Genomic DNA, 25430 nt, shown 5'->3' on the forward strand with positions numbered 1-25430 from the left:
TTGATATTCCTTTTCTGTAAAACTCTAAACCCTGAACGACACAAAAATTTAATACCTCCTTGAATAGAAAAGGAAAAAAAATCTTTTCAGCGAAGAAATGCATCCTGCTTTACTTGTAGATATGGATATAAGATAATACGCACGCTCATGCGTATTCAAGAAAATGTTCTTTTAACAAAGTATGTTGAGTGCACGGTATATCGGTATAGCCCATGGCAGTACGACTAAGACGGTCATATGTTAAAGATTTGCGAATGAAACTGCAACGTGTGTAGGGGTTGGTGGCGTTGCCCCGTCCTCACTTACCACCACCTCGCCCCGACCTCCCCCCTATTTCTCTCTTCCTTCCTACCTTCGTCCCTCCCCCCGTCTCCAGCCCACCAACCCGCCCGCCCGCCCGCCCGCCCAATCCCACCAGACGCCCTCCTCCAGTCCCACCAACCGCGGCGGCACAGGCAATGGCGATGGCTGCCGCGGCGACCGTGGCCGCGTCCGCGTCCTCCAGCGCGGTGTCGCTCGACCGCGCCGCCCCGGCCCACCCGCGCCGGCTGCGGATGCCGGCGGCCCGCGCGGCCCACCGCGGGGCGGTGCGGCTGTGGGGGCCCCGCGGCGCGGCGGCGCGCGCGACGTCCGTGGCGGCCCCCGCGGCGCCCGCGGGCGCCGAGGAGGTCGTGCTGCAGCCCATCCGCGAGATCTCCGGCGCCGTGCAGCTGCCCGGCTCCAAGTCGCTCTCCAACCGGATCCTCCTCCTCTCCGCCCTCTCCGAGGTGACTCCCCCCTCCTCCCGCTCTTCCTTTGGGTGATGCGAATTGGGTGCAGAGATGGGATTCTAGGGGGTTTAGCTGACGCACCCTGTCATGCTAGCTAGGTGCTCGCGAGATCATGGGGATTTTAACTCCCCGACCATAGGTTAACGAGGGCAGGTTGTTTGGTAGCCAATTCATGCGTTTGCTTACCAGATCATTGTATTGTGTAGCTTGTATTTGGATCAAGATATCGATGCATCAGAATGACCAGGAGACCCTCCTCTAATTTAGGCTACCAAATTGTTCTGATGGCTCCTTTATGAAAAGTAGCATGTTGTAATGCTGTTATGAACTCTTATTCATGTATCTGCATTTAAAATGGTGCAACCTAAGGTCTATTCACATTTTGTGAGACGGTGTGACCACAAAAGCCGATACTATTTTACACGAGAAATCGTTGAATTGCTATTCGTGGCATTAGTTTTCATGAGCTATATAGGTACTAAATCTAGGATCCTCCAGGCTTTATATGTTTCCACTGATCAGAAAGCAATATTGCAGCATGTCCTGTTCTCTTACTTATTTATAGTAAGATGAGAAATTGGAGCTGGTTTACTTCACTGTCATCTCCAGCTGATCCGTAGCTTGTTTCTGGTCATTAGGGAACAACGGTGGTGGATAACCTGTTGAACAGTGAGGATGTCCACTACATGCTTGAGGCCCTGGAAGCCCTTGGACTCTCCGTGGAAGCAGATAAAGTTGCAAAAAGAGCTGTGGTTGTTGGCTGTGGCGGCAGGTTCCCAGTCGAAAAGGACGCCAAAGAGGAAGTAAAGCTCTTCTTGGGTAATGCTGGAACTGCAATGCGGCCACTGACGGCAGCTGTAGTAGCTGCTGGTGGAAATGCAACGTATGTTTTCTTTATCCTAGTGGAAATAAGTATGAGATCCATGGGTATGTTTGGAGACTGATCGTTTCTTTTATTAAAAAAAAACTTCAGTTATGTGCTTGATGGCGTACCAAGAATGAGGGAGCGACCTATTGGTGACTTAGTTGTAGGTTTGCAACAACTCGGCGCAGATGTCGATTGTTTCCTTGGCACAAACTGCCCACCTGTCCGTATCAACGGCAAAGGAGGTCTACCTGGTGGCAAGGTTAGCTACTCATCAACTTGCATGTTATCTACTTTGTGCACACTTCTGTTCTCTGTCAGAGAAGTTATTATTATGGCTAGTACGATGTAATGCAACCTTAGACCGCGCACTAAATTTTAAGAACCAATCAACATTTAATAATTTCAATATGTGAGTATTGCATGATCTATGATAGCTTGGTGCTAAAGATTGAATGATTTCACAGGTTAAGCTCTCTGGTTCCATTAGCAGTCAATACCTGAGTTCCTTGCTGATGGCTGCTCCTTTGGCTCTTGAGGATGTCGAGATTGAAATCATTGATAAACTGATCTCCGTTCCTTATGTTGAAATGACATTGAAATTGATGGAGCGTTTTGGTGTGACTGCGGAGCATTCTGATAGTTGGGACAGATTCTACATTAAGGGAGGACAAAAATACAAGCAAGTTCTACATTTTCCTACTTCTTCTAATAAACTTTTAATTGTTTCATTTCTTCTAATAGTGGAGTACTAATGAAAGATATCAGTTTTCAGTTTGCCAAATATTTACAGACGCAACCCCATTGAATTATGGGTAAACTAGGAAATAAATGTTTTACTAAAACTATTGACTGCTCAGTAGCTATGAAGGTGCACTGTACTATGAAACCAGTGCCTACTGCCTAGGCAATCGGCCCCACTGCTTACAATGAATTGTACAGTTACGTTTTCTGGTACATGGACTTGATCACACCAGAAGTATAATCCATCTTAAAAATGGAATGAAAATAGAGAATATTTTGCGATGAGCATCTATGCAGATGATTCTTGATTTTGCTTCTTTTGGCCCTTTCTAAGTTATGCCCTTGCTGCTATATGTCACATCTACGCTTTTACTGAACATACTCCTCTTATGTACTCGGAAACTGTTAGTCCAAACTTCATAAAAGTTGCAGTAACCATTTCCTAAACGAGCCATCCATTATTCTGGAATCGACAGGTCCCCTGGAAATGCCTATGTCGAAGGTGATGCCTCAAGTGCGAGCTATTTCTTGGCTGGTGCTGCCATCACCGGAGGGACTGTGACTGTCGAAGGTTGCGGCACCACTAGTTTGCAGGTAAAATTGTACTATCCATTTTCACCCTTTTGGTTGAGCATACTGTCTTATGCTGTCATTCTCCCTTACTAAGGTTAATCTTGCAGGGTGATGTGAAATTTGCTGAGGTACTTGAAATGATGGGAGCAAAGGTCACATGGACTGACACTAGTGTAACTGTTACTGGCCCACCGCGTCAGCCATTTGGAAGGAAACACCTAAAAGCTGTTGATGTCAACATGAACAAAATGCCAGATGTCGCGATGACTCTAGCCGTTGTTGCCCTGTTTGCCGATGGTCCAACCGCTATCAGAGATGGTATACTTTCTATGGCCTCCCATACCTATCATGTGCGTAGCGATTACTCTGTTAGCATGAGGGAGAGGACAAAGGACTTGAAATCACCCTGTTATGTGTTGCTGTTGATTTTGTTTTACATGTTTTGGTCCTGACACTTGTTTTGGAATCACTCTTCTGCAGTTGCCTCCTGGAGAGTGAAGGAAACTGAAAGAATGGTCGCGATCCGGACCGAGCTGACGAAGGTAATAATACACATGTCTCTTGTTCTTATATCTCAGCCTCCTGTTGCACCCCATGTGCTTACCTCTCCTGTGTCCTGTGCCCTATAGCTGGGAGCAACGGTGGAGGAAGGCCCGGACTACTGCATCATCACGCCGCCGGAGAAGCTGAACATCACGGCGATCGACACCTACGATGACCACCGGATGGCGATGGCCTTCTCCCTGGCGGCCTGTGCTGAGGTGCCAGTCACCATCAGGGACCCTGGATGCACCCGAAAGACCTTCCCCAACTACTTCGACGTGCTAAGCACCTTCGTCAAGAACTAGATTGGAGAATCTATGGCGAATTGCGCTTGTACTTTTGTAGCCTGTCCATGGTCTGGAATTTTTGTCTTTTTCGTCTTGTCGCGAGATGGTGTATGAGTCTGTAATATTAGTTTTGTAGTGCGCGAGGTAAAATGAAATGTATTGCACACTGTATTCGTTTTTTGAATAAGAAATAAATTATGATCTAGATGTCATGCTGCTGCTCGCGGAGGATCTTGGGCATGCAAGCTAGTAGTATAGGAATTATGAAAGGAGGAAGCATCCCCTCGCACACAACTGAATGCTTGAAAGGTAATACCGAGCCTAAATGAAACAATTCAGGTACGGATCTCAACGTGAGATCCGACGGTGGGAGAGCATGCCACCGGCATAGAAGATGGATGTGCGGTGTCGTTGGGTTGGGGAGCAAGTAGTATAGAATCTGAGCCTGTGATGCAAAAATAGAAAAAATGGATCTGTACCATAAGATGGTAGATTGATGGTCCAGATTAGGGTGGGATGCTCTGCACGCACAGTTTGCAAAAAGTCCATCTCTGCAAGCTAATTTTGTCCCCGTCAAACCCAAATCCCGTACACAGGCCGTCAATGACTTTGAGATTTCAACGACCGCCATCTCCTCTACCAGGTGAGGTGAGAGAAGGAAATTGGTTAACTGACTCTGCCTCATCACCATAAAATCGTTCCTGGTGCCTTTCAAGCCTACACAATTCAGAACAGATGCTTTCCACTATCCAGATATATGGACGATCTCTCAGTTGCTAGAGGAAACTGGAACTGAAACTGAGAGGCATGAGAGAGGTTGATCTCCGCCCATCGTTGCTAGAGGAAACTAGAATTGGAGTCAGAGAGGCATGGGAGATACTGCTATTTATTAGTTGAGGTATGATGACACGAAGGTGCCACATTGGCCCACCGCATTGCATTTCTTTTGTGTGCTTTCAGTACTATTTTAGCACATGGGATACGCTTCTCCAGTGAGATTTCATTTGCGATCTTCACCTTTATGCGTTGTAAATCATAGATTCATCGGCTCACAAACTCTCACTGGGTGCACGCCTCCGCGGCTAAATCATCGGTCATCAAACATGCTACAAAATCCGGTACGTTGGGAAACCACATAGCATGGCTTCCGTGGACGGCACCAACACACAAAGTCACCCCAATGGTTTACTCCAATCACGAGGAGAAATCACCCTAATATGGTTTCATTGATTTGAATGGATTGATGTGTTGTATAAGGATGGAGATGGGTCGGGTTTGGACCGGGTTGAGCAATATTAAATCCATATCCATATCCATGAGGCAGTCGCAGCCCATTCATGAAAAAAAATCCATGGACGAAAAATTGTGATCATGTCCAAATCCGATGGATATCCATACCCATTGGATATCCATCAGGTCCTCTCAAGACCTATACATAAGACATAACTCATTGCACAATGTGCACTCTGCATTGGCGTGCTCACTCCCTGCCGTGTAGTCATAGCCCTTGCATTTGTCCCACTGCTGCGGGCATGCATCAATGCGTGTGTGGAAAAGCGAAGACAGAGGGGTCAAGGAGATATGGAGCTAGGTTGTCGCAGGCCAGTTGTGGCTGCTGCAGTGATCCACCTTACGTGGGGGTAGCGGCTGGCAGCGGCGGCCACCTCTAGGGCTATGAGAGGAGTAACTCAAGGAGATGGCACTGATTCTCAATGACAAGTCATTTAATTAGTGTAGATACTAGGATGAGAAGGTGCGTTGGAGTATGTTACGGTGGGGATTGTGTAATTTCTTTTGGATGTTTTAGGTAAAAGATAAAATTATAGTGGGACATGTGACTATGGGGTAGGGGTAGCAGAATATTGCTCATGAAGTCAGACGATCGGGCCGGGTTTGGATATATCCATGGGTACAAGATTATGTCCATACCCTATCCACGAGTAATCGGGTCGGGTTTGGCGCTGCCCATGGGCGCAAAAGCGTATCCAAACCCTATCCATTCGGGTTGGATATCCATGGATATCCATGTCCATGGATAAAATTGCCATCCTTACTATTGTACCATTGTAGGGTCCTCATCAAATGTATGAATTCCCTCGAGGGAGTGGGAAACAAATCAAATTATTTTCTTTTGATCGGAGCAGAGGGAAAGTGTACCTCTTCACTCATAAACTTAATGCAAGTGAGGATTCATTTATGTTATTCATATAATTCAAAAGAGGAAGATCATCTTCTTCAAAGGAAGACTGACGTTCTTGCTCTTGGCGCATCCGCGCCTCAGATTCTTCTATACGTTCTTGCATTGAGAAATTATTATCATGGCTAGTACGATGCAATGCAATCTCACACCGCGCACAAAATTTGAAGAACCAATCAACATTGAATAATTTCAGCATGTGAGTATTGCGTGATCTATCAGAGATTGGCGCTAAAGATGGAATATTTTCACAGGTTAAGCTCTCTGGTTCCATCAGCAGTCAATACTTGAGTTCCTTACCGATGGCTGCTCCTTTGGCTCTTGGGGATGTCGAGATTGAAATTATTGATAAACTGATCTCCGTTCCTTACATTGAAATGACATTGAAACTGATGGAGCGTTTTGGCATGACTGCGGAGCATTCTGATAGTTGGGGGGACATATTTTACATTAAGGGAGGACAAAAATAGAGGGGAGTGTTTCGGAACCATGGTCCGGCCGAACCCATGTTGGGCGCCGTACGATGCACTACTGCTTTACATGTGGATATGTTCCCTGGTTGAATTTAAATTTATTAGTTAGCTCTAACCTTTCTAAAGCCCCGTTAACCATGGTATACTTATCAATGTTGTAGTAGGCCTGCACAGTGTCATTTTTATTTCAAACGAGATGGGCTGGCACACGCCCCTAAGCACTGTAGCACATTTTTAAAAGATCTCATGAAAATCAGAGTTCTGTCCTGACATTTTATATGAAACGGAGTCCTGACATTTCTAATAAATTAAAATCTAAAACAGACGCTCAAGCTCTCCAGTATTTCACTTCATACAAAGAATAATTTTTCTTCAAGGGTATCTACTGTTGTAAATCTGTACCGACACACCGCATACATTCTTTTATATCTATAAAGACTGCACAGAACAATTTGAAATGCTCAATAAGGTTTTACAGCCTAAAAAATGTTTGAAAATGCAAGTATATACTGACACAGTGTAAAGCTATGCTAGGCACTGCTCATCTTAAAAAAGGTACGCCGCATCCACATACGTGGTTAAGTTTCACAGCTTATAAGTAAAGCATACAACAGAATCAGACCCCAACTACATCCACCATGCAACAAAAAAATTAAAACAAACTAGCCTCATCTACTCTTGTTATCAAAAAAAGGCTTTCACCCCGCTTTATATATAAAGCATCGACCAACAACACCCCAAACAAACGCACGCCACCACAACACACGCACACACCCAAGGCAAGATACATAAGCGCTGAGCGCAGTAACACCACCCCAAACTACAAGAGCAGTCGGGTCCTCGACCGTGAACACGACACCGCGAAGAGATGAAGCTGCATATGACGAACCGTGGGCTCTAAGGCGGTGCCTTCAGGAAGGATACGACACCGGAGCGCCGCCACCGCCCGACCTGAGAGTCAGAGTTTCCCCTAAAGCAACACGACGGGCAATGATGACCGCGACGACGCCTTCAGGAAGGGAGCGAGTTTCGCCGCCGCCGATCCGTCCGAAGATAGGACAGGTTTTCACCCCGGCCCAAACTCATCGCCACCGAACGCCACACCCCGGCGACCATGCCGCCCACACGACCATGGTCACTGGGCAGCACCAAGGCACGGGCTTTGCCCATGAGCACCGCGACACCACCACCAGGGCCGCCACCCCGGCATCCAAAACCTCGACGCCACCTCACCAGTTACCCAGCGCCACACCACCTATAGAGATGGGTGGAAAGGTCCCGCCTTTCGCACCCCTGAGCTGCCCCCAACTAGCCGCCATCGGCCCGTCCTGCTGCCGGGCGCGAGACCAGCGCGGTCCTGCCGCCGGGCGCGAGACGGGCGCGGTCCTGCTGCCGGGCGCAAGACAGGCGCGGTCCTGCAGCCGGGCGCGAGACAGGCGCGGTCCTACTGCCGAGCGCGAGACGGGCGCGGTCCTGCTGCCGGACGCGAGACGGGCGATGTACCACAATTGAGAAAAGCCCAGTCCTTCGAAGGAAGTGGTGCGTGGGCGACGGGGAGAAGCATCGAAGGCCGCCGCACGCTGCCTACGGACGAACAGACGCCGAGAATGTCAGCCGCCGCCGTAGCCGACACGCCAAGCTACCGTGGATCCCTCCACGGCAGGAGCAGCAGCCATACCAGGCTACTGCCCATCCCGCGCCGCCCGCCGGACTCCAGGCGTTGAGTCCGCCGGGCACGCAGCCACCAGATCGGCCAGCGCACCGGTCGCTCCACCTGCGCCGCCCCACGCACCACCACACCTGCGTCGCCACCTCCACCACATACGCGCCGCCGCGCCCTGGCCAGAGCCGGCCAGCACCCCGCCCCCCACACGGAGCAGCCGAGCTGCCAGCCGCCACGCCACCACCTGAGCCCGGCCGTCGGCCACCCCCAAGGGCATCCGCCGCCGCCACCTCCCGGATCTGGGCAGAGGCACCCAGATCCGACGCCAGCAAGAACCCCGCACACCCACCCCGGATCCGCCATGAGGGAGGACGGGACGCACCGCTGGGACGCCAGGACGCCGAAGGGAAGGGGCCGAGCACGAGGGAGAGCCGACGACCGCCACCGCCGCCGAGGAGGACCACGCCGCGCGACGCAAGACCCCAGGCGCGGGAAGAAGGCGCCCCTCCGCCGCCTACGCCGCGCGGCCTTTGGCCGGCGACGCCACCGGCTGCGGCGGGGGAGGGGAGCCGGGGCGAGGAGGGGAGGGGGTGGCGCTGGGGTTGGCTCCCGGAGTCGCCCGCGGGAGCGACTCGGGGAGCGGGGATCTCTTTGCTCTAGTGTCGTGGTTTTGGTTAACTCATCTACTCTTGTTCTATACGGGAAATCACTAAAATGTGGAGCATGAGACGCACAGGGCATTGCATGAGCAAGTCGTGGGACCATATCTGGCATACATAACAAAGGAAATAAAACAATATGAACAGTGTTGGTGTGAGACAACATTCGCCACATCCAAAGCAACATGCTTATTTTATTACATATGGCGCAGGCATCCAGTAGGTTTACTTAGAACTATAGACCTCTTAATCTTTTCTTAATGGTTTTTGCCATAGTTTATCTTACCCGCCATGCACAAATCCCCATAATAAGTATCAGGAAATGAGCGGTACCGAGCATAGGTTTTGGGTAGACCATGGTTCTACACAATATTTTCGGGCAAAAATACAAGTTATACATTGTTCTACTTCTTCTAATAGTGGAGTACTAAGAAATGATTCTAATTTTCAGTCTACCCAAATATTTATAGACACACCCCATTTGAATTATTGATAAACTAGGAGATACCCCCTTCATTTTTGTATACAAGGCCACAAACACATATTACAGGTATCAAAGCAAAAATAAATGTGTGCTTAAGTCAATATTGCAAGCTAGGTTGTCTCCTTGTTTGTCGTGTTTATTAATGCATATTTTTCTGTCCCATCTACGACAAGCCAATGCTCTCACTCCTTTTGGTTGATTAATGAGGTCGCATACAAGACAACCTTCTCACACTCACATGCATGCAAGGGATAATGAATGTCCTTCTTTGCTAGTACGAGGCAAACACCATTAATTTTGTCTCGATTAGTGTTTGTGGCCTTGTATAGTTGCATATTGTAATTCTCATTGTGGTCTTGTATATAAAAATAGAGGGAGTAATATTGTACAAAATCTGTCGACTGCTCAGTAGCTCTGAAGACCCTGCTACCTACAATGCATTGCACAGTTCTGTTTTCTGGACATAGACTTGATCACACCAGAAGTATCATCCATCTTGAAATTGGACTGAAAATAGAGAATATCAGCAGTTGTTTGGCAATGAGCATCTATGCAGATGATTCTTGATTTTGCTTCTTTTGGCCCTTCTTATCTTATGCCCTTGCTGCCATATGGCCCATCAGGATACAAATCCATGCTTTTACTGAACATACTCTTAATTATGTACTCGGAAACTGTTAGTTCGAACTTCATAAAAATTGCAGTAACTATTTCCTAAACGAGCCATCCATTCTCTGGAATCGACAGGTCCCCTGGAAATGCCTATGTTGAAGGTGATGCCTCAAGTGCGAGCTATTTCTTGGCTGGTGCTGCCATCACCGGAGGGACTGTGACTGTTGAAGGTTGCGGCACCACCAGTTTGCAGGTAAAATTCTACTATCCAATTTTACCCTTTTGGTTGAGCATACTTGACATATTACATTATTGAATGTATACCATTTTCAACCAAACATGCTTTAAGTGGATATTCGTAGCTGAATCTCTCAAACTGCTGTATTCTGTAAGTGGCTTCCATGTGCTGTCATTCTCCTCCGTAACGATGTGTAATATTTCAGGGTGATGTGAAATTCGCTGAGGTACTTGAAATGATGGGAGCTAAGGTTACATGGACTGACACTAGTGTATCTGTTACTGGCCCACCGCGTCAGCCCTTTGGAAGGAAACACTTAGGCCTTCTTTGGATTGGAGGATTTTCACAGGATTTTCATGGAATATCAATCCTCAGGATTGTTTCCTATGAAACGCATTTGGATCAAAGGATTGGGCCATTAAAATTCCTCAGAATTGGGTCTTCAAGGTGTTGATTCCAAAGGAATTTACACATGAGGTCCGACCTCTGGAAAAAATCCACAGGATTGGCTATGTCATGGCAATCAAATCCTCCATTTTTCCTATTCCTTTGTTTTGCAAATCCTGTGATCCAAAGAAGCCCTTAAAGGCTGTCGATGTCAACATGAACAAAATGCCTGACGTGGCCATGATTCTTGCTGTTGTTGCCCTCTTTGCTGATGGTCCAACTGCTATCAGAGATGGTAAACTTTCTATGGCCTTTCATACCTCACTAGTAGAAAACAGGGCTTTGGTCCAGGCCGGGTTAGCCCATTAGTTCCGGTTCAGTCCAGAATCGGGACCAATATGGGCATTGGTCCCGGTTCGTGAGCCCAGGGGGCCGGCCGGGCCACGTGGGCCATTGGTCCCGGTTCATCTGGACCTTTTGGTCCCGGTTGGTGGGATGAACCGGGACCAATGGGCCTCGCTCCTGGCCCACCACCATTGGTCCCAGTTGGTGGCTTGAACCGGGACCAAAGGCTCCCCTTCAGTCCCGGCTCATGTCATCAACCAGGACCAATGAGGTGCCTATATATACCCCTCGTTCGCGAGCAGAGCACCCCAGTGCTCTGTTTTTCTCTGGTCGAGGGGGAGAGGGCTTGGTGGTGCTCTAGCTCACCTCCTATGCACACAAGGTGTTCGATGGAATGCCCGAGCCACACTACTTAAGCTTTCTCCTCTCCAAGCTCGACCTCCAAGCTCCATTTTCCATAATATTTGTCTAGGTTTAGCGGTCCGTCACGCCCCGTCCCCGTCTTCACCGCCGTCGATCACCCGCGCCGAGCTCATCGCCGGCACCACCGTGGTGAGCCTCTTGTTTTATCTTCTTTCTGAAAGGAAAACTATTCTTACTTGTATGTTTACATAGATACTTGTATTATTTTCTTACTTTTATTATTGCATCTTATATAGTGCGATGGTTTTGGTATCCGCCCCCGTCGGCCCTCGTCCTGTCTATGATTTGGACCTCGTAATATCATGACCATTAGTCCCTGGCCCATGCCAACTTTCAACTTTCTAAAACTAATGGCACTAACAGAAAGTTTATAATTTTGCTCCTCGCCCCTGGCCCATGACCATTAGTCCCGGTTTGTGCCACAAACCGGGACTAAAGGGTTGGTCCTCGTTGCGAGCAGAGTTTAGTCCCACCTCGCCAACCTAAGGGGGCTCACACCGGTTTATAAGTCCTTCCCTCTCTGCCTTGTTGAGCTCCTCTCAAAGTGAAAATAGATGCCCTAATAGAGAAAAGTTTAACCTAAATTCATAGTGAATTTCTCTGAAATTCATAGAAATTTACTAGGAATTTAGGTTGAATTTTCTCTATAAGCGCATCTATTCTCATTTATTTAGTAAGTTAATCACAAACTTGTGATTCAAACAATTTTCAAAGAATTCAAATTTTAACTATTCAAATTTGAAAACTAATGGCACTAACAGAAAGTTTATAATTTTTCTAAAACTAATGGCACTAACAGAAAGTTTATAATTTTGCTAACCAAAAAGCAAACAGAATTAAAAATTAAAGCAAAATTCAAAAGAAAATAAATAATGCAAAAACAAATAAAAAAACAATAAAAAACTATTTTTATAGTAAAGTTAATCACAAAATAAAATAAATAAAGCAACAAAGAAAACAAAAAAAACTAAAAAAGTGTTTTCAAATTTGAAAACTAATGGCACTAACAGAAAGTTTATAATTTTTCTAAAACTAAAAGCAAAAAGAATAAAAAAATAAAGCAAAAAACAAAAGAAAATAAATAATGCAGAAAAAAAACAAAAAAACAGGAAAAAAATAGCAACAATAAGTATTTTGTTGTAAGTAGAAACAAAATAAAATAAATAAAGCAACAAAGAAAACAAAAAAACAAAAAAAGTGTTTTCAAATTTGAAAACTAATGGCATTAACAAAAAGTTTATAATTTTTCTAAAACTAAAAGCATAAAGAATTAAAAAATAAAGCAAAAAACAAAAGAAAATAAATAAAGCAACAAAAAACAAAAAAAATGCCACCTACTGGGCCCCCACGGCCTGAATACGACTAGAAACCCATCCAAGGGCTAGGATTCAGGCCCGCAGGAGGCCCAGTAGGCCCACAGGCATAGCAGTGACAATTAGGCCCGTAAGCCTGCAACAGAGAGGAGCTCGAGAGGGGTGCGACAGTGGGGCTTATAAACCACTGCGCACCCCTCTCAACTAGCGAGGTGGGACTATTTCGACGCAGCAGCCGCACAAGGCCTTTGGCACCAACCGGGGCTAAAGGGGGCCATTGGTCACGGTTCGTGGCACAAACCGTGACCAATGCCCCCCTTTAGTCCCGGTTGGTGCCACCAACCGAGACCAAAGGCCGCCGCTTCCCGCCCGTTGGGCTGCTGAAAAGAGGCCTTTGGTCTCGGTTGATGGCACCAACCGGGACTAAAGGGGGGCATTGGTCACGGTTTGTGCCACAAACCGTGACCAATGCTTCGTCTATATAAGCCACACTTATGAAAATTTTGGTTCAGTTTCTTCGATCCCGCCCCGACGACGCCGCCAGGCTGCCCGTGCTCGCCGTCGCCGCCCCGAGGTCGCCGTCGCCGTCACTGCCCAGGTCCTCGTCGCCGCTGCCGCCTGCTCCTCGAGCCCGCGCCGCCCCCGAGCCCTTGCCGCCCTCGAGCCCGCGCCGCCCTCGAGCCCGCGCCGCCCCGGAGCTCGCGCCGCCCCTCGAGCTCGTCGTCGTCCCCAAGCCCATGCCGCCCCTCGAGCTCACGCCCCCCCTCGAGCTCGCCGTCGTGCCCAAGCCCGCGCCGCCCCCGATCTCACCGTCGTCCCCGAGCCCTCCTCCCAGAGCCCGTGCCGCCCTCGCCGCCCTCCTCCCCGAGCCATCCGCCGCCCTCGCCGCCGCCCTCGCCGCCGCCCTCGCCGCCCCCGCCGTCGTCCTCGCCAGTCAACCTCGCTGCTGTGAGCCGCCGCCACCTGTTTATCATTTTTTTTCATTTTTTTGTACGTATATATAATATATATATGTATGTGGCTATATGTATGTATAGATGTTCATATATGTGTATTATTTTTTTTGTTCAGAGCATTTTTTGTTCATATATGTATTTTTTTGTTTATGTGTATTATTTTTTTGTTCATATTTTTTCATAACATTATTTCCATGTATATATGTATGTGGCTATGTATGTATAGATGGATAGCATTTTTTTCCATGTATGCATGTCATTGTCGATATACCCCCTCCCCGTTAACTTCGACAGGAGGGGGGGTCGATATAACCCTCCCCGATAACTTCGACATGAGGGGGGGGGGTCGATATACCCCTTCCCTGATAACTTCGACATGAGGGGGGGGGGGGGTCGAGAACTAGTTTAGGGGGTCAGGGGCTTCGACGCCCACGTCACTTGTGGGACGTGGATGTAGTGTCCGACACCGACGGCCACATGTATCTCACACCGACGATACTTTCTATTTAGGGTTTCCTCTACCGTTCGACGACCCTGACCCTCGACGACCCTCGTTTCCGATAAAATAAAGAGGAAGAAGAAGAAAAAAAAGAGAAGAAGAGAAGAAGAAGAAAAAAGAGAGGAGAATTCACATCCACGTCCCACAAGTGGCGCGGGCTTCGACGCCCACGTCACTTGTGGGACGTGGATGTAGTGTCCAACACCGACGACCACATGTATCTCACACCCACGATACTTGCTATTTAGGGTTTCCTCTATCGCTCGGTGACCCTCAATGACCCTCGTTCCCGATAAAAAAAGAGGAAGAAGAAGAAAAAAAGAGGAGAAGAAAGAATAGAGGAGTTAGAACTCCTCTATTCTTTCTTCTCCTCTTTTTTTCTTCTTCCTCTTCTTTTTTTATCCTTGAAGCGTTGTCGAGGCCACCCCAAACCCTAGAGAAGCAGCGTCGAGGCCACTAATTAATATTAGTTCTACGTTTTTGCCACTAATATATCCATCTGTCATGTTTGAATAATAATTGCCATGTTGTCAATATTTGTAGAAACTATGGACACCGCCCGAGACGAAGTACAAGAAGAGTTGTTGGGGGACATAATCACACGAGGAAGTGATGCCATCTGCTCGTTGTTTCTCAATGAGACCGATGGTCTGGAAGCAGCTGATTATGATGGCTCCGGTGACCTAATGCCGGTGCAAGAAGGAGACCGTGAGGACGGCTCCGGTGACCCAATGCCGGTGCAAAAAGGAGACCGTGATGACGTCTCCGGTGACCGAACCGAGTCCGGCCAGGTATATATATTAGTTAAGCTTTTGCTGACTAGCTAATTGATGCATTCATTGTTTTGGTATGTACACATATTAATTAAGTATTTGTTGTTTTTTCTAGCCCTCCGGATCGAGCACAACTTCGGTAAAGAGACGAGGCCCGAAGAAAAAGTTGAGCTCGGATGAAAAGTTTGAGATCATAGCAATCACGCCCGATGGCCAACCGATTGAACCCCTCCGGACAAAGAGCACATTTGTTGCTCAGTGCGGGGTTTTGGTTAGGGACAAGATCCCAATCAGCATCTAGCAATGGTTTAAGCCGGCTACAGAAGACCCTGAGGTGTCTTATGTCAATGATATGCAGAAAAATGATCTTTGGACTGAGCTGAAGTCAAATTTCACCCTACCGCCAGAGGATAATCCAGAGAACCCAGTTAAAGAGCAATTAATCAAGTCTTTTGCTCTTAAGAGGATGGTAGAACTATTCAGGAGGTGGAAGAAAGAGCTGAATAAGTTTGTCGAAAATAATGAGACACTAGAATTCAAGGGCAGATATGAGAATATCAGAGATCACTGGCCCGCATTTGTGGCCCACAAGACATCGGAAAAGAGTAAGAAGATGTCGGCGACAAACAAGCAAAATGCTGCGAAGAAGAAGCATCACCATCGCACGGGGTCAGGTGGCTACCTCGTAGCCCGGCCTAAGTGGGCCAAGACTGAGAATGATCTGGTTGATAAAGGGATCGAACCAGAGACAATTAACTGGCCAGACCATTTCCGGACTTGGTTCTTCGGGGCTGGCGGAACCTTGGACCCTGTAACAGGGAAGTGCATTTGGACGAACGATTAAATGGACATACCAGTCAGGAAGCTTCAACACTATATCAAAGCAGCGCAGCAAGGGACGTTCTTTCCAGACAGAGAGAACAACGAGCTCACAATGGCCCTTGGGAATCCTGAGCACCCTGGACGGACACGAGGCACGCTAGGCTCCATTCCGTGAAAGGTTGGGTTTCCGGACGCAGGCGGTTACAAATCCCATGAGAGGAGGAAAAAAGTGTAGCAGACCCAAATGCAGGTGCTGCAAGCAAGGGTACAAGCGATAGAGGAACGAGAAGCAAATCGCAGCAAATGTACTGCCGAAGCTTCCCCCGAAGCTAGCCCGCCATCTCAGCGGAGAAGCAGCGTGGCTTCCACCGAGCTGCTTCAGCCGGAGCATGCCTTGACGGCTCCTGCCAGCTATCCCGTGGATGCTATCACGAAGTCTCAAAATTGCCACCTTATGACGCAATGGATGAATTTGAAGGTCAAGGCGGCTGTTGGCTCTGTTTATCCTACTGAACCCGGTACAACTTTTCACTGCCGGCCGATTCCAGAAGGATATGCTAGGGTGATGGTGGATGAAATAACGGAGGGATTTGAGGACCTCCAGCTTGACCACCCTACCGGTGAAGGGGAGACTAGGCTGGGGTCTGCTCTGAAGATTCTATGCCTATGGCGGAAGGAGCTCATCAACCTTCCGAACTAGACGCCTCCGCCTCCTCCTCCTCCTCCGGCAAGTCAGGGCACTCCGCCTCCTCCACCGCCTCCTCCTCCGGCGAGTCAGGGCACTCCGCCTCCTCCACCGCCTCCTCGTCCGGCGAGTGACGATCAGGGCACTCGACCGGCTCCTTCTCCAGCGCGTGGCGGCACTCCGCCTCCTTCTACGCCTGCGCCGACGCGCCCGAGCAGCCAGCCTCCTCCTTCTCCGCCTCGTCAGCAAGGGCGGAAGAGACCTGCCGCCGCTCTGGCTGCTCCGGCGCGTCGTAGTCCTTCTCCTCCGCCTCGTAAGCAAGTAAAGAAGACAACCACTCCGTCTGCTTGGCCGGCGTCTAGCAGTACAGCCAGAGGCGGGAGGACATACAGATTTGGTCCTTCTCTGAAGACTCCAGAGAAGTTACCATACGATTTTAGCGATTTTGTGGAGAAGTTGCGATTCTTCCGAGTTCTCTCATCATGGTGTCTGCTGGAGTTTTGGTCAAGGGTCAAGAGATCCGTCTCGGCACTCTCACCTTCATCGCCGACGACTCCGCATGGCTCCAGGAGGCTCCACTCGACGTAGACGCGCTCCCCGTCCGCGGTGCGACGCATTTTCGCGCATGTGTCCGCGGCGTTCTGCTGCGGCAACCGTCGACCCAGTATCGGTCGGCTCCTCCATCGTCCACCCTCCCGGTCTCCCGCCAGCGCAAGCGCTCAGGCCGGTCGAGGCTTCAGCGATGGGTGAGTCACGCGGTGGCTCGCCAATCGGCCACTACACAAGTTGCGGCAATCGAGCCCAACGAATCTCTCTACGGCTTGTTCGATCAGTCGACTGGCTCCGGAGAGACCGCATCCGAGTGCGGAAGCAGTGATCCAGCGGCGGAAATCTTGATGGTCGACGGGCCCCGCAGCCCTCCTGGCTTCGCCCGTGGTGGTGGAGCAGGTGACGACGGCGACCCTGCACGAGACTACGAAGAGTACCAGCCCGAGCCACTCGACTCTCTGCAAAGAGAAGAGCTTCGCCGCAGGAACGAGGATCCCCTGCGTATTCCCATCGCAGGAGAAACCCCCGAGGCTCGTGCCTTGGAGGAGGCGCGTCTGGCCAATTTGGCCGAGCGCACTCGACTGGAGAACCTTCAGCGAGCACTCGACGAGCGCGCGCGGCAACGAGTTCCCGACACCAGTCGACGTCAACTCTTCCCGCCGACTCAGGTATATCGAACCCCAATTCAGAATTTAGCAGCTGCGACCCGTATAGCAGAGTCCATTCAGCCTTCGCAGTCGGAAGCTGGCAGAGGTTTGCTGCAGATCAGGGATCTGCTCCGGGCAGCAGGAGATCAGAATTCAGCCGTGTCTCAGTCGCGCAACAGAATTCACAGTCGATCTGTCACTGTGAATACGGTTCAGTCGGCTCACAGCCCCAGATCGCCTCCGCGGCGCGAAGGGCGTGAGAATCGGCGAGATCAATATGGCGACAGACTCGACCGAGATGATAGGCATCGAGTGCCCTATTCCCCTCCGAGGGGTGGGTCTTACGCTCCTCGGCAGCCAGATGATAGGCGTCAGTACAGTACAGGGCGTAGGGTTCCAGTTGACCCCAGAGAGCCAGGCTTCGACGCGCGATCCATTATCGTGCAAGGGTTGGTCGACCGGAACAGAGCCCATCGAGGCGCACTCGACAGAGATGTACCCACGAGCAGTCGAGTACATGTTTCTGGTCCTGAATGTTTCAGCAGAGCTATCAGAGCCGCAGTTATCCCCCCCAATTTCAGGTTGGCAACAGGAGTCAGCAAGTTCACTGGTGAGTCTAAGCCTGAAACTTGGCTTGAAGACTACCGAGTGGCAGTTCAGATCGGTGGTGGGAACGACGAGGTGGCCATGAAGCATTTGCCCCTCATGTTGGAAGGTTCTGCCAGGGCATGGTTGACTCAATTACCTCCTAGCAGCATTTACACTTGGGAAGATCTGTCCCGAGTGTTCGTCAGAACGTTTGAAGGGACTTGCAAGCGGCCAGCGGGATTGACAGAGTTGCAAGTCTGCGTGCAGAAAACTAATGAGACTCTCAGAGAGTATATTCAGAGGTGGATCACTTTGCACCACACTGTGGAAAATGTCTCTGATCATCAGGCAGTATGCGCCTTCAAAGACGGCGTCAAGAACAGAGAACTGAGTTTGAAATTTGGTCGAACCGGTGACATGACCTTGAGTCGGATGATGGAGATTGCTACCAAGTACGCCAACGGCGAAGAAGAAGACCGACTCCGAAGCGGCAAGCACAAGCCGAGTCAGTCGGAAAAAGGAAACACCAGTCGGAAACAGAAGCGGAAGGCTGAACCGGCAGCTCCTGGAGAGGCTCTGGCCGTGACTCAAGGAAAGTTTAAGGGGAAACCAAAAGGATCCTGGAACCCCAAGAAGGTAAAGGATAAAGAAGGGAACGACGTGATGGATATGCCGTGTCACATTCACACGAAGAAAGATGAAGAGGGGAATATCATTTACCCAAAGCACACCACTCGCCAATGTCGACTCCTGATCCAGCAGTTTCAGGGAAAACAGTCTAAGGACAAGGAGAAGGAGTCGGACAAGGCCGAAGACAAAGAGGACAGTGAGGGAGGATATCCGCATATCAACTCCACTCTGATGATCTTTGCAGATGTGGAAAGCAGAAGTCGACTGAAAGTGATTAACCGAGAGGTGAACATGGTTGCCCCAGCAAAGGCAAATTATCTGAAGTGGTCTCAAACACCCATCACATTCGACCAATCTGATCACCCGACTCATATTGCCACCCCCGGGAGGCAAGCTTTGGTGGTCGATCCAGTTGTCGAAGGCACTCGACTGACAAAGGTGCTGATGGATGGTGGAAGTGGGCTGAACTTATTGTATGCAGACACATTGAAAGGTATGGGCATTCCGATGTCCCGACTGAGCACTAGTAACATGAGCTTCCATGGAGTTATACCAGGGAAGAAGGCCGAGTCACTCGGCCAGATAGCTTTGGACGTAGTGTTTGGTGATTCGAAGCATTTTCGCAAAGAAAAGTTGACGTTTGAGGTCGTGGATTTTCAAAGTGCATATCATGCCATTTTGGGGAGACCAGCCTATGCACGGTTCATGGCTCGACCATGTTACGTGTACCTCAAATTGAAGATGCCCGGTCCCAAAGGTGTGATCACTGTCACCGGTGATAGGAAAAAGGCAGAGGAGTGCTTTCAGAAGGGCTCCAAGATTGCCGATTCCCAAGTGACAGCGGTCGAGTTCGAAGAATACAAGCAAAACGCAGATCCGAGTGACTTGCTGCGATCCAAGAAGCCCGCCACAGAGTCTGCATTCCAGTCGTCCGGTGAGACGAAGCCTGTTCACATTCACCCGACCGACCCCGAAGCAGCTCCGACCCGCATCTCCACAACACTCGACCCAAAATAGGAAGAAGCGCTCATCCAGTTCCTCCGTGAGAACTGGGACATTTTTGCATGGAAGCCCGCTGACATGCCAGGTGTTCCCAGGGGACTGGCTGAGCATCGCCTAAGAGTCGACTCGTCTGCAAAACCAGTCAAAGAGCATCTTCGGCGGTCCGCCGTCCAGAAGAGAAAGGCCATCGGTGAAGAAGTGGCTCGACTGTTGGCGGCAGGATTTATCCGAGAGATATACCACTCCGAGTGGCTCGCTAATGTCGTCATGGTTCCTAAGAAGGACAAGTCGCTCCGAATGTGCATTGATTTCAAGCACATCAACCGGGCCTGCCCGAAAGATCACTTTCCTCTCCCTCGCATAGATCAAATTGTTGACTCGACCGCGGGATGCGAGAGGTTGTCTTTTTTAGATGCTTACTCCGGGTACCACCAGATCCGTCTGTACGGGCCCGATGAGGTAAAAACAGCTTTCATCACTCCATTCGGGTGCTTCTGCTATATCACCATGCCATTCGGCCTCAAGAATGCCGGAGCCACATTTATGCGAATGATTCAGAAGTGTCTACTCACCCAAATCAGTCGGAATGTGGAAGCTTATATGGATGATATTGTTGTCAAGTCACGAAAAGGTTCCGACCTGCTCGCTGACCTCGCCGAAACATTTGCCAACCTCAGAAGGTATGATATCAAGCTCAATCCATCAAAGTGCACATTTGGAGTTCCTGGTGGCAAGTTACTCGGTTTTCTCGTTTCCGAACGGGGAATCGACGCTAACCCAGAGAAGATTGGCACTATTCTCCGAATGAAACGCCCTGTGCGAGTGCACGATGTCCAGAAGCTTACTGGATGCTTGGCCGCATTAAGTCGATTCATCTCACGACTCGGTGAAAAGGCACTGCCTCTTTACCGACTGATGAAGAAGGCTGACAAGTTCGAGTGGACTCCAGAAGCTGATGCAGCGTTTGCCGAGCTAAAAGCTCTGCTCTCCACCCAGCCGGTGCTTGCTGCTCCAATCAGCAAAGAGCCTCTGTTGCTCTACATCGCAGCCACAGGACAAGTCGTCAGTACTGTGCTAACGGTCGAGCGGGAAGAAGAAGGAAAAGCTCTCAAAGTTCAGCGCCCAGTGTATTATTTGTCTGAAGTCTTGACTCCATCCAAGCAGAGATATCCTCATTATCAGAAGCTTGTGTATGGAATATACATGACCACAAAGAAGGTTGCTCATTATTTCTCTGACCATTCCATCACAGTCGTCAGCGACGCTCCACTATCAGAGATTTTGCACAACAGAGATGCAACTGGTCGAGTGGCCAAATGGGCGATTGAACTTCTTCCCCTTGATATCAAGTTTGAGGCAAAGAAAGCCATTAAGTCCCAGGCGATAGCAGATTTCCTCGCCGAGTGGATTGAACAACAGCAGCCGACTGAAGTTCACTCGGAGCATTGGACCATGTTTTTCGATGGCTCTAAGATGTTGAATGGTTCCGGTGCTGGGGTTGTCCTGGTTTCCCCCAGAGGAGATAAGCTCAGATATGTGCTCCAGATTCACTTTGATTCCTCCAACAATGAGGCAGAATATGAGGCCCTCCTATATGGGTTGCGCATGGCCATTTCACTCGGCGTCCGTCGCCTAATGGTCTATGGCGACTCGGATTTAGTGGTCAATCAGGTGATGAAAGAGTGGGACGTGAGAAGCCCAGCCATGACTGGATACTGCAGTGCAGTGAGGAAGCTGGAGAAGAAGTTCGAGGGGTTGGAGCTCCATCATATACCCCGACTGAAAAATCAAGCAGCTGATGATCTAGCAAAGATAGGTTCCAAGAGAGAAGCCATTCCGAGTGGTGTGTTCTTGGAGCATATACACACTCCGTCAGTCAAAGAAGATCCTTTCACCGAAGAAACTCCGCAGCCCAAGAGCGCCACAGATCCGACTGAAGTTGAAGTCCCAGCGGTGGTCGACTTGATCATGGAGGTTTTGGTGGTCATTCCCGACTGGACGATTCCGTATGTCGCATATATCTTGAGGAAAGAGCTTCCGGAGGATGAGGAAGAGGCTCGACAGATCGTCCGTCGATCTAAGGCCTTTACCGTAATCAAAGGACAATTATACAGAGAAAGCGCGACTGGAGTCGGTCAGAAGTGCATAACACCAGAAGAAGGTCGACTCATCCTCAATGATATTCACTCGGGGACCTGTGGTCATCATGCGTCCTCTCGGACCATCGTGGCCAAAGCATACCGAGCCGGATTTTACTGGCCCAAGGCGAATGAGATGGCAAAAGAGATAGTAGATAAGTGCGAGGGATGTCAGTTCTACTCGAATATGTCGCACAAGCCTGCGTCAGCTTTGAAGACCATCCCACTCGTCTGGCCTTTTGCAGTTTGGGGGCTGGACATGATCGGTCCTTTGAGAACAGGACGAAGTGGCTTCACGCATGTACTGGTGGCAGTCGACAAGTTCACCAAGTGGATCGAGGCTAAACCAATCAAGAGCCTTGACACCGGTACTGCTGTTAGCTTCATCAGGGAACTAATATTCAGATATGGAGTCCCGCACAGCATCATTACGGATAATGGGTCGAACTTTGACTCAGAGGAATTCAGAGCTTTCTGCGACTCCCAGGGCACACGGGTCGACTACGCATCAGTCGCCCATCCGCAGTCGAATGGACAAGCAGAGCGAGCTAATGGACTGATTCTCAAGGGACTGAAGCCTCGACTGATGCGTGATCTCAAACACGCGGCTGGAGCTTGGGTCGACGAACTTCCATCTGTACTCTGGGGACTGCGGACCACGCCTAATCGGTCGACCGGAAGAACTCCATTCTTCTTGGTCTATGGAGCTGAAGCAGTCTTGCCGAGTGATCTTCTCCACAATGCTCCTCGAGTTGAAATCTACAACGAAGCAGAAGCTGAACAAGCGCGGCAGGACGCAGTCGACCTTTTAGAGGAAGAAAGGGAGATGGCTCTGATCCGGTCGACCATCTACCAACAAGATCTGCGCCGTTTCCACGCCCGAAATGTGAGAGGTCGAGCCTTCCAGGAAGGGGATTTGGTTCTCCGAGTGGATCAGCACAAACCACACAAGCTTGCTCCTTCTTGGGAAGGCCCCTTCATCGTCACCAAGGTTCTCCACAACGGGGCGTACCGTCTTTACAACGTCGAGCATAATATCGACGAGCCCCGAGCTTGGAACGCGGAGCTACTCCGCCCATTTTACACTTAAGTTTTATCACTCGGATGAGTTGCAACAAAGTACTTCTGTAGTTCATGGACCTCAAAATAATAGTGTCATAGTTCCTCCATAATTTCTGTCACTTTTTATTTTTGTCCACAATAAAATTCCCCCTCAGTGGGTGACTTAGCCGCGAATCCGTTTCGCCTAAGTTTGTAAAAATCCTACCGAGTGGTGAGCCAGACTCTCACTCGGAGGCTTAGCTGCAAATCCGTTTCGCCTAAGTTATAAAAATCCTACCGAGTGGTAAGCCTGACTTCCACTCGGAGGCTTAGCTGCAGCCTCGTGCTCGCCTAAGTTGTAAAAAATCCTACCGAGTGAAGAGCAACCCTCCCACTCGGGGGCTTAGCTGCAGCCCTGTGCTCGCCTAAGTTATAAAAATCCTACCGAGTGAAGAGCAATCCTCTCACTCGGAGGCTTAGCTGCAGCCTCGTGCTCGCCTAAGTTATAAAAATCCTACCGAGTGGTAAGCCAGCCTTCCACTCGGAGGCTTAGCTGCAGTCTGAGCACTCGCCTAAGTTATAAAAATCCTACCGAGTGGGGAGCAACCCTCCCACTCGGGGGCTTAGCTGCAGTGCAAGCACTCGCCTAAGTTATCAAAATCCTGCCGAGTGGCGAGCCAGACTCTCACTCGGAGGCTTAGCTGTGAATCCGTTTCGCCTAAGTTATCAAATTCCTACCGAGTGGTAAGCCAGCCTTCCACTCGGAGGCTTAGCTGCAGCCTTGTGCTCGCCTAAGTTATAAAAATCCTACCGAGTGAAGAGAAACCCTCTCACTCGGGGGCTTAGCTGCAGTCCAAGCACTCGCCTAAGTCGTGAAAATCCTACCGAGTGAAGAGCAATCCTCTCACTCGGAGGCTTAGCTGCAGCCTCGTGCTCGCCTAAGTTATCAAAATCCTACCGAGTGGTAAGCCAGCCTTCCACTCGGAGGCTTAGCTGCAGTCTAAGCACTCGCCTAAGTTATAAAAATCCTACCGAGTGGAGAGCAACCCTCCACTCGGGGGCTTAGCTGCAGTGCAAGCACTCGCCTAAGTTATCAAAATCCTGCCGAGTGAAGAGCAATCCTCTCACTCGGGGGCTTAGCTGCAGTGCAAGCACTCGCCTAAGTTATCAAAATCCTGCCGAGTGAAGAGCAATCCTCTCACTCGGGGGCTTAGCTGCAGCCATGTGCTTGTCTAAGTTATCAAAATCCTACCGAGTGGTAAGCCAGCCTTCCACTCGGAGGCCTAGCTGCAGCCTCGTGCTCGCCTAAGTTATGAAAATCCTACCGAGTGAAGAGCAATCCTCTCACTCGGAGGCTTAGCTGCAGCCTCGTGCTCGCCTAAGTTATCAAAATCCTACCGAGTGAAGAGCAACCCTCTCACTCGGAGGCTTAGCTGCAGCCCTGTGCTCGCCTAAGGTATAAAAATCCTGCCGAGTGGAGAGCAACCCTCTCACTCGGGGGGCTTAGCTGCAGCCCAGTGCTCGCCTAAGTAGACTAAAGAATAAGTCGATTGCAGCACAGGCACCTTGCTTTGAACCTGCAAAAGACATTCCGAGCCGAAGGCAATCGTATTCAAGCACCAAATTCAAGTTTGAATCGATATCTAAAGGAACCGAAAGTGCTCAGGCGTCAAGCCTGTTAAAGTTTGTCGGTTACAATTCCACTCGGCATACCGAGGCAAATTTAAAGCGTCGAGCCAGAAGAAGTTTTTTACCCCTCCTGTGGAGGGCTGGAAGGTGCAACAAATTCATCAAGGTCAATTCCGTCGGCGATCCGAGTGGCAGCTGCAAGGAAAGTCTCCATAAAGGACCTGAAGTCGTGCTTCTTGGTATTGGCCACCCGAAGGGCCGCCAGCTTCTCTTCTCGCGCATCTTTGCAGTGGACTCGGGCCAGACACAGAGCGACATCTGCACCACACCGAGCCGAGGACTTCTTCCACTCCTGCACTCGACCAGGGATCGTGTTCAAGCGGGCCATCAGCGACTCAAGGTCATTCTGAAGTGTCTCCTCAGGCCAGAGCGTCGAGTCGATGCGAGATGTGGCGGCCTTCAGCCTTGCGAGATAGTCCACGACAGCTGCAACACGAGACTCCAGTCGGAAAACATCCATGGCAACTTCGTCGTTCACCGGAGAATTGACGGGGTCAAGGTTTGGCTCCAGTCGGCTGGTTTCTTCTTCAAAGTTTTGACAAAATTCTGCAAGGGTGATCACTAAGTCAAGGAGATAGTCGAATGGAAAAAGCCACAATTGGAAATATTTGCCAAACATGGAGGTTTACCTTCAAGCATAAGAAACAGCTTCTTGGCAAGGCCACTCAGGAAGGCCTCCAGTTCAGTTTTCTTCTCAGTCAATTTGCTGACTTGGTCGGTCAGGGCAGCTTTGTCAGTTTTCAGTCGACTGACCTCCTTGTTGGCAATCCCAAGAGCAGCTTTCAGATTGGTATTGTCTTGTTCGAGCTTGGTGACTGAAGCTAACTTCTCGTCA

The 25430-nt window shown here is 49.7% G+C and overlaps 2 protein-coding genes across 2 annotated transcripts in view; both read left to right on the forward strand.

Moving 5' to 3' along the window:
- Positions 1 to 372: 372 nt before the first annotated feature.
- LOC100192183 (3-phosphoshikimate 1-carboxyvinyltransferase 2) lies at positions 373 to 3994 on the forward strand. Its single transcript, XM_044569079.1, has 8 exons — positions 373 to 767; positions 1409 to 1653; positions 1744 to 1897; positions 2103 to 2317; positions 2856 to 2973; positions 3060 to 3270; positions 3433 to 3494; positions 3582 to 3994. Exons 1-8 carry the CDS (start codon positions 459 to 461, stop codon positions 3798 to 3800), a joined length of 1533 nt encoding a protein of 510 aa, XP_044425014.1. The 5' UTR covers positions 373 to 458; the 3' UTR covers positions 3801 to 3994.
- A 113-nt stretch (positions 3995 to 4107) lies between these two features.
- Positions 4108 to 25430, forward strand: part of LOC123152923 (3-phosphoshikimate 1-carboxyvinyltransferase 2) — a 30295-nt gene continuing 8972 nt past the window's right edge. The window contains exons 1-7 of the mRNA XM_044572292.1: positions 4108 to 4121; positions 4288 to 4425; positions 4513 to 4598; positions 6202 to 6447; positions 10002 to 10123; positions 10314 to 10423; positions 10690 to 10790. Coding sequence (XP_044428227.1) covers positions 4108 to 4121; positions 4288 to 4425; positions 4513 to 4598; positions 6202 to 6447; positions 10002 to 10123; positions 10314 to 10423; positions 10690 to 10790 — 817 coding nt within the window. The remainder of the gene's footprint in view (positions 4122 to 4287; positions 4426 to 4512; positions 4599 to 6201; positions 6448 to 10001; positions 10124 to 10313; positions 10424 to 10689; positions 10791 to 25430) is intronic.

Source organism: Triticum aestivum, chromosome 7A (genome assembly GCF_018294505.1).
Source record: "Triticum aestivum cultivar Chinese Spring chromosome 7A, IWGSC CS RefSeq v2.1, whole genome shotgun sequence".
In the NCBI taxonomy this organism is placed as follows: domain Eukaryota; kingdom Viridiplantae; phylum Streptophyta; class Magnoliopsida; order Poales; family Poaceae; genus Triticum; species Triticum aestivum.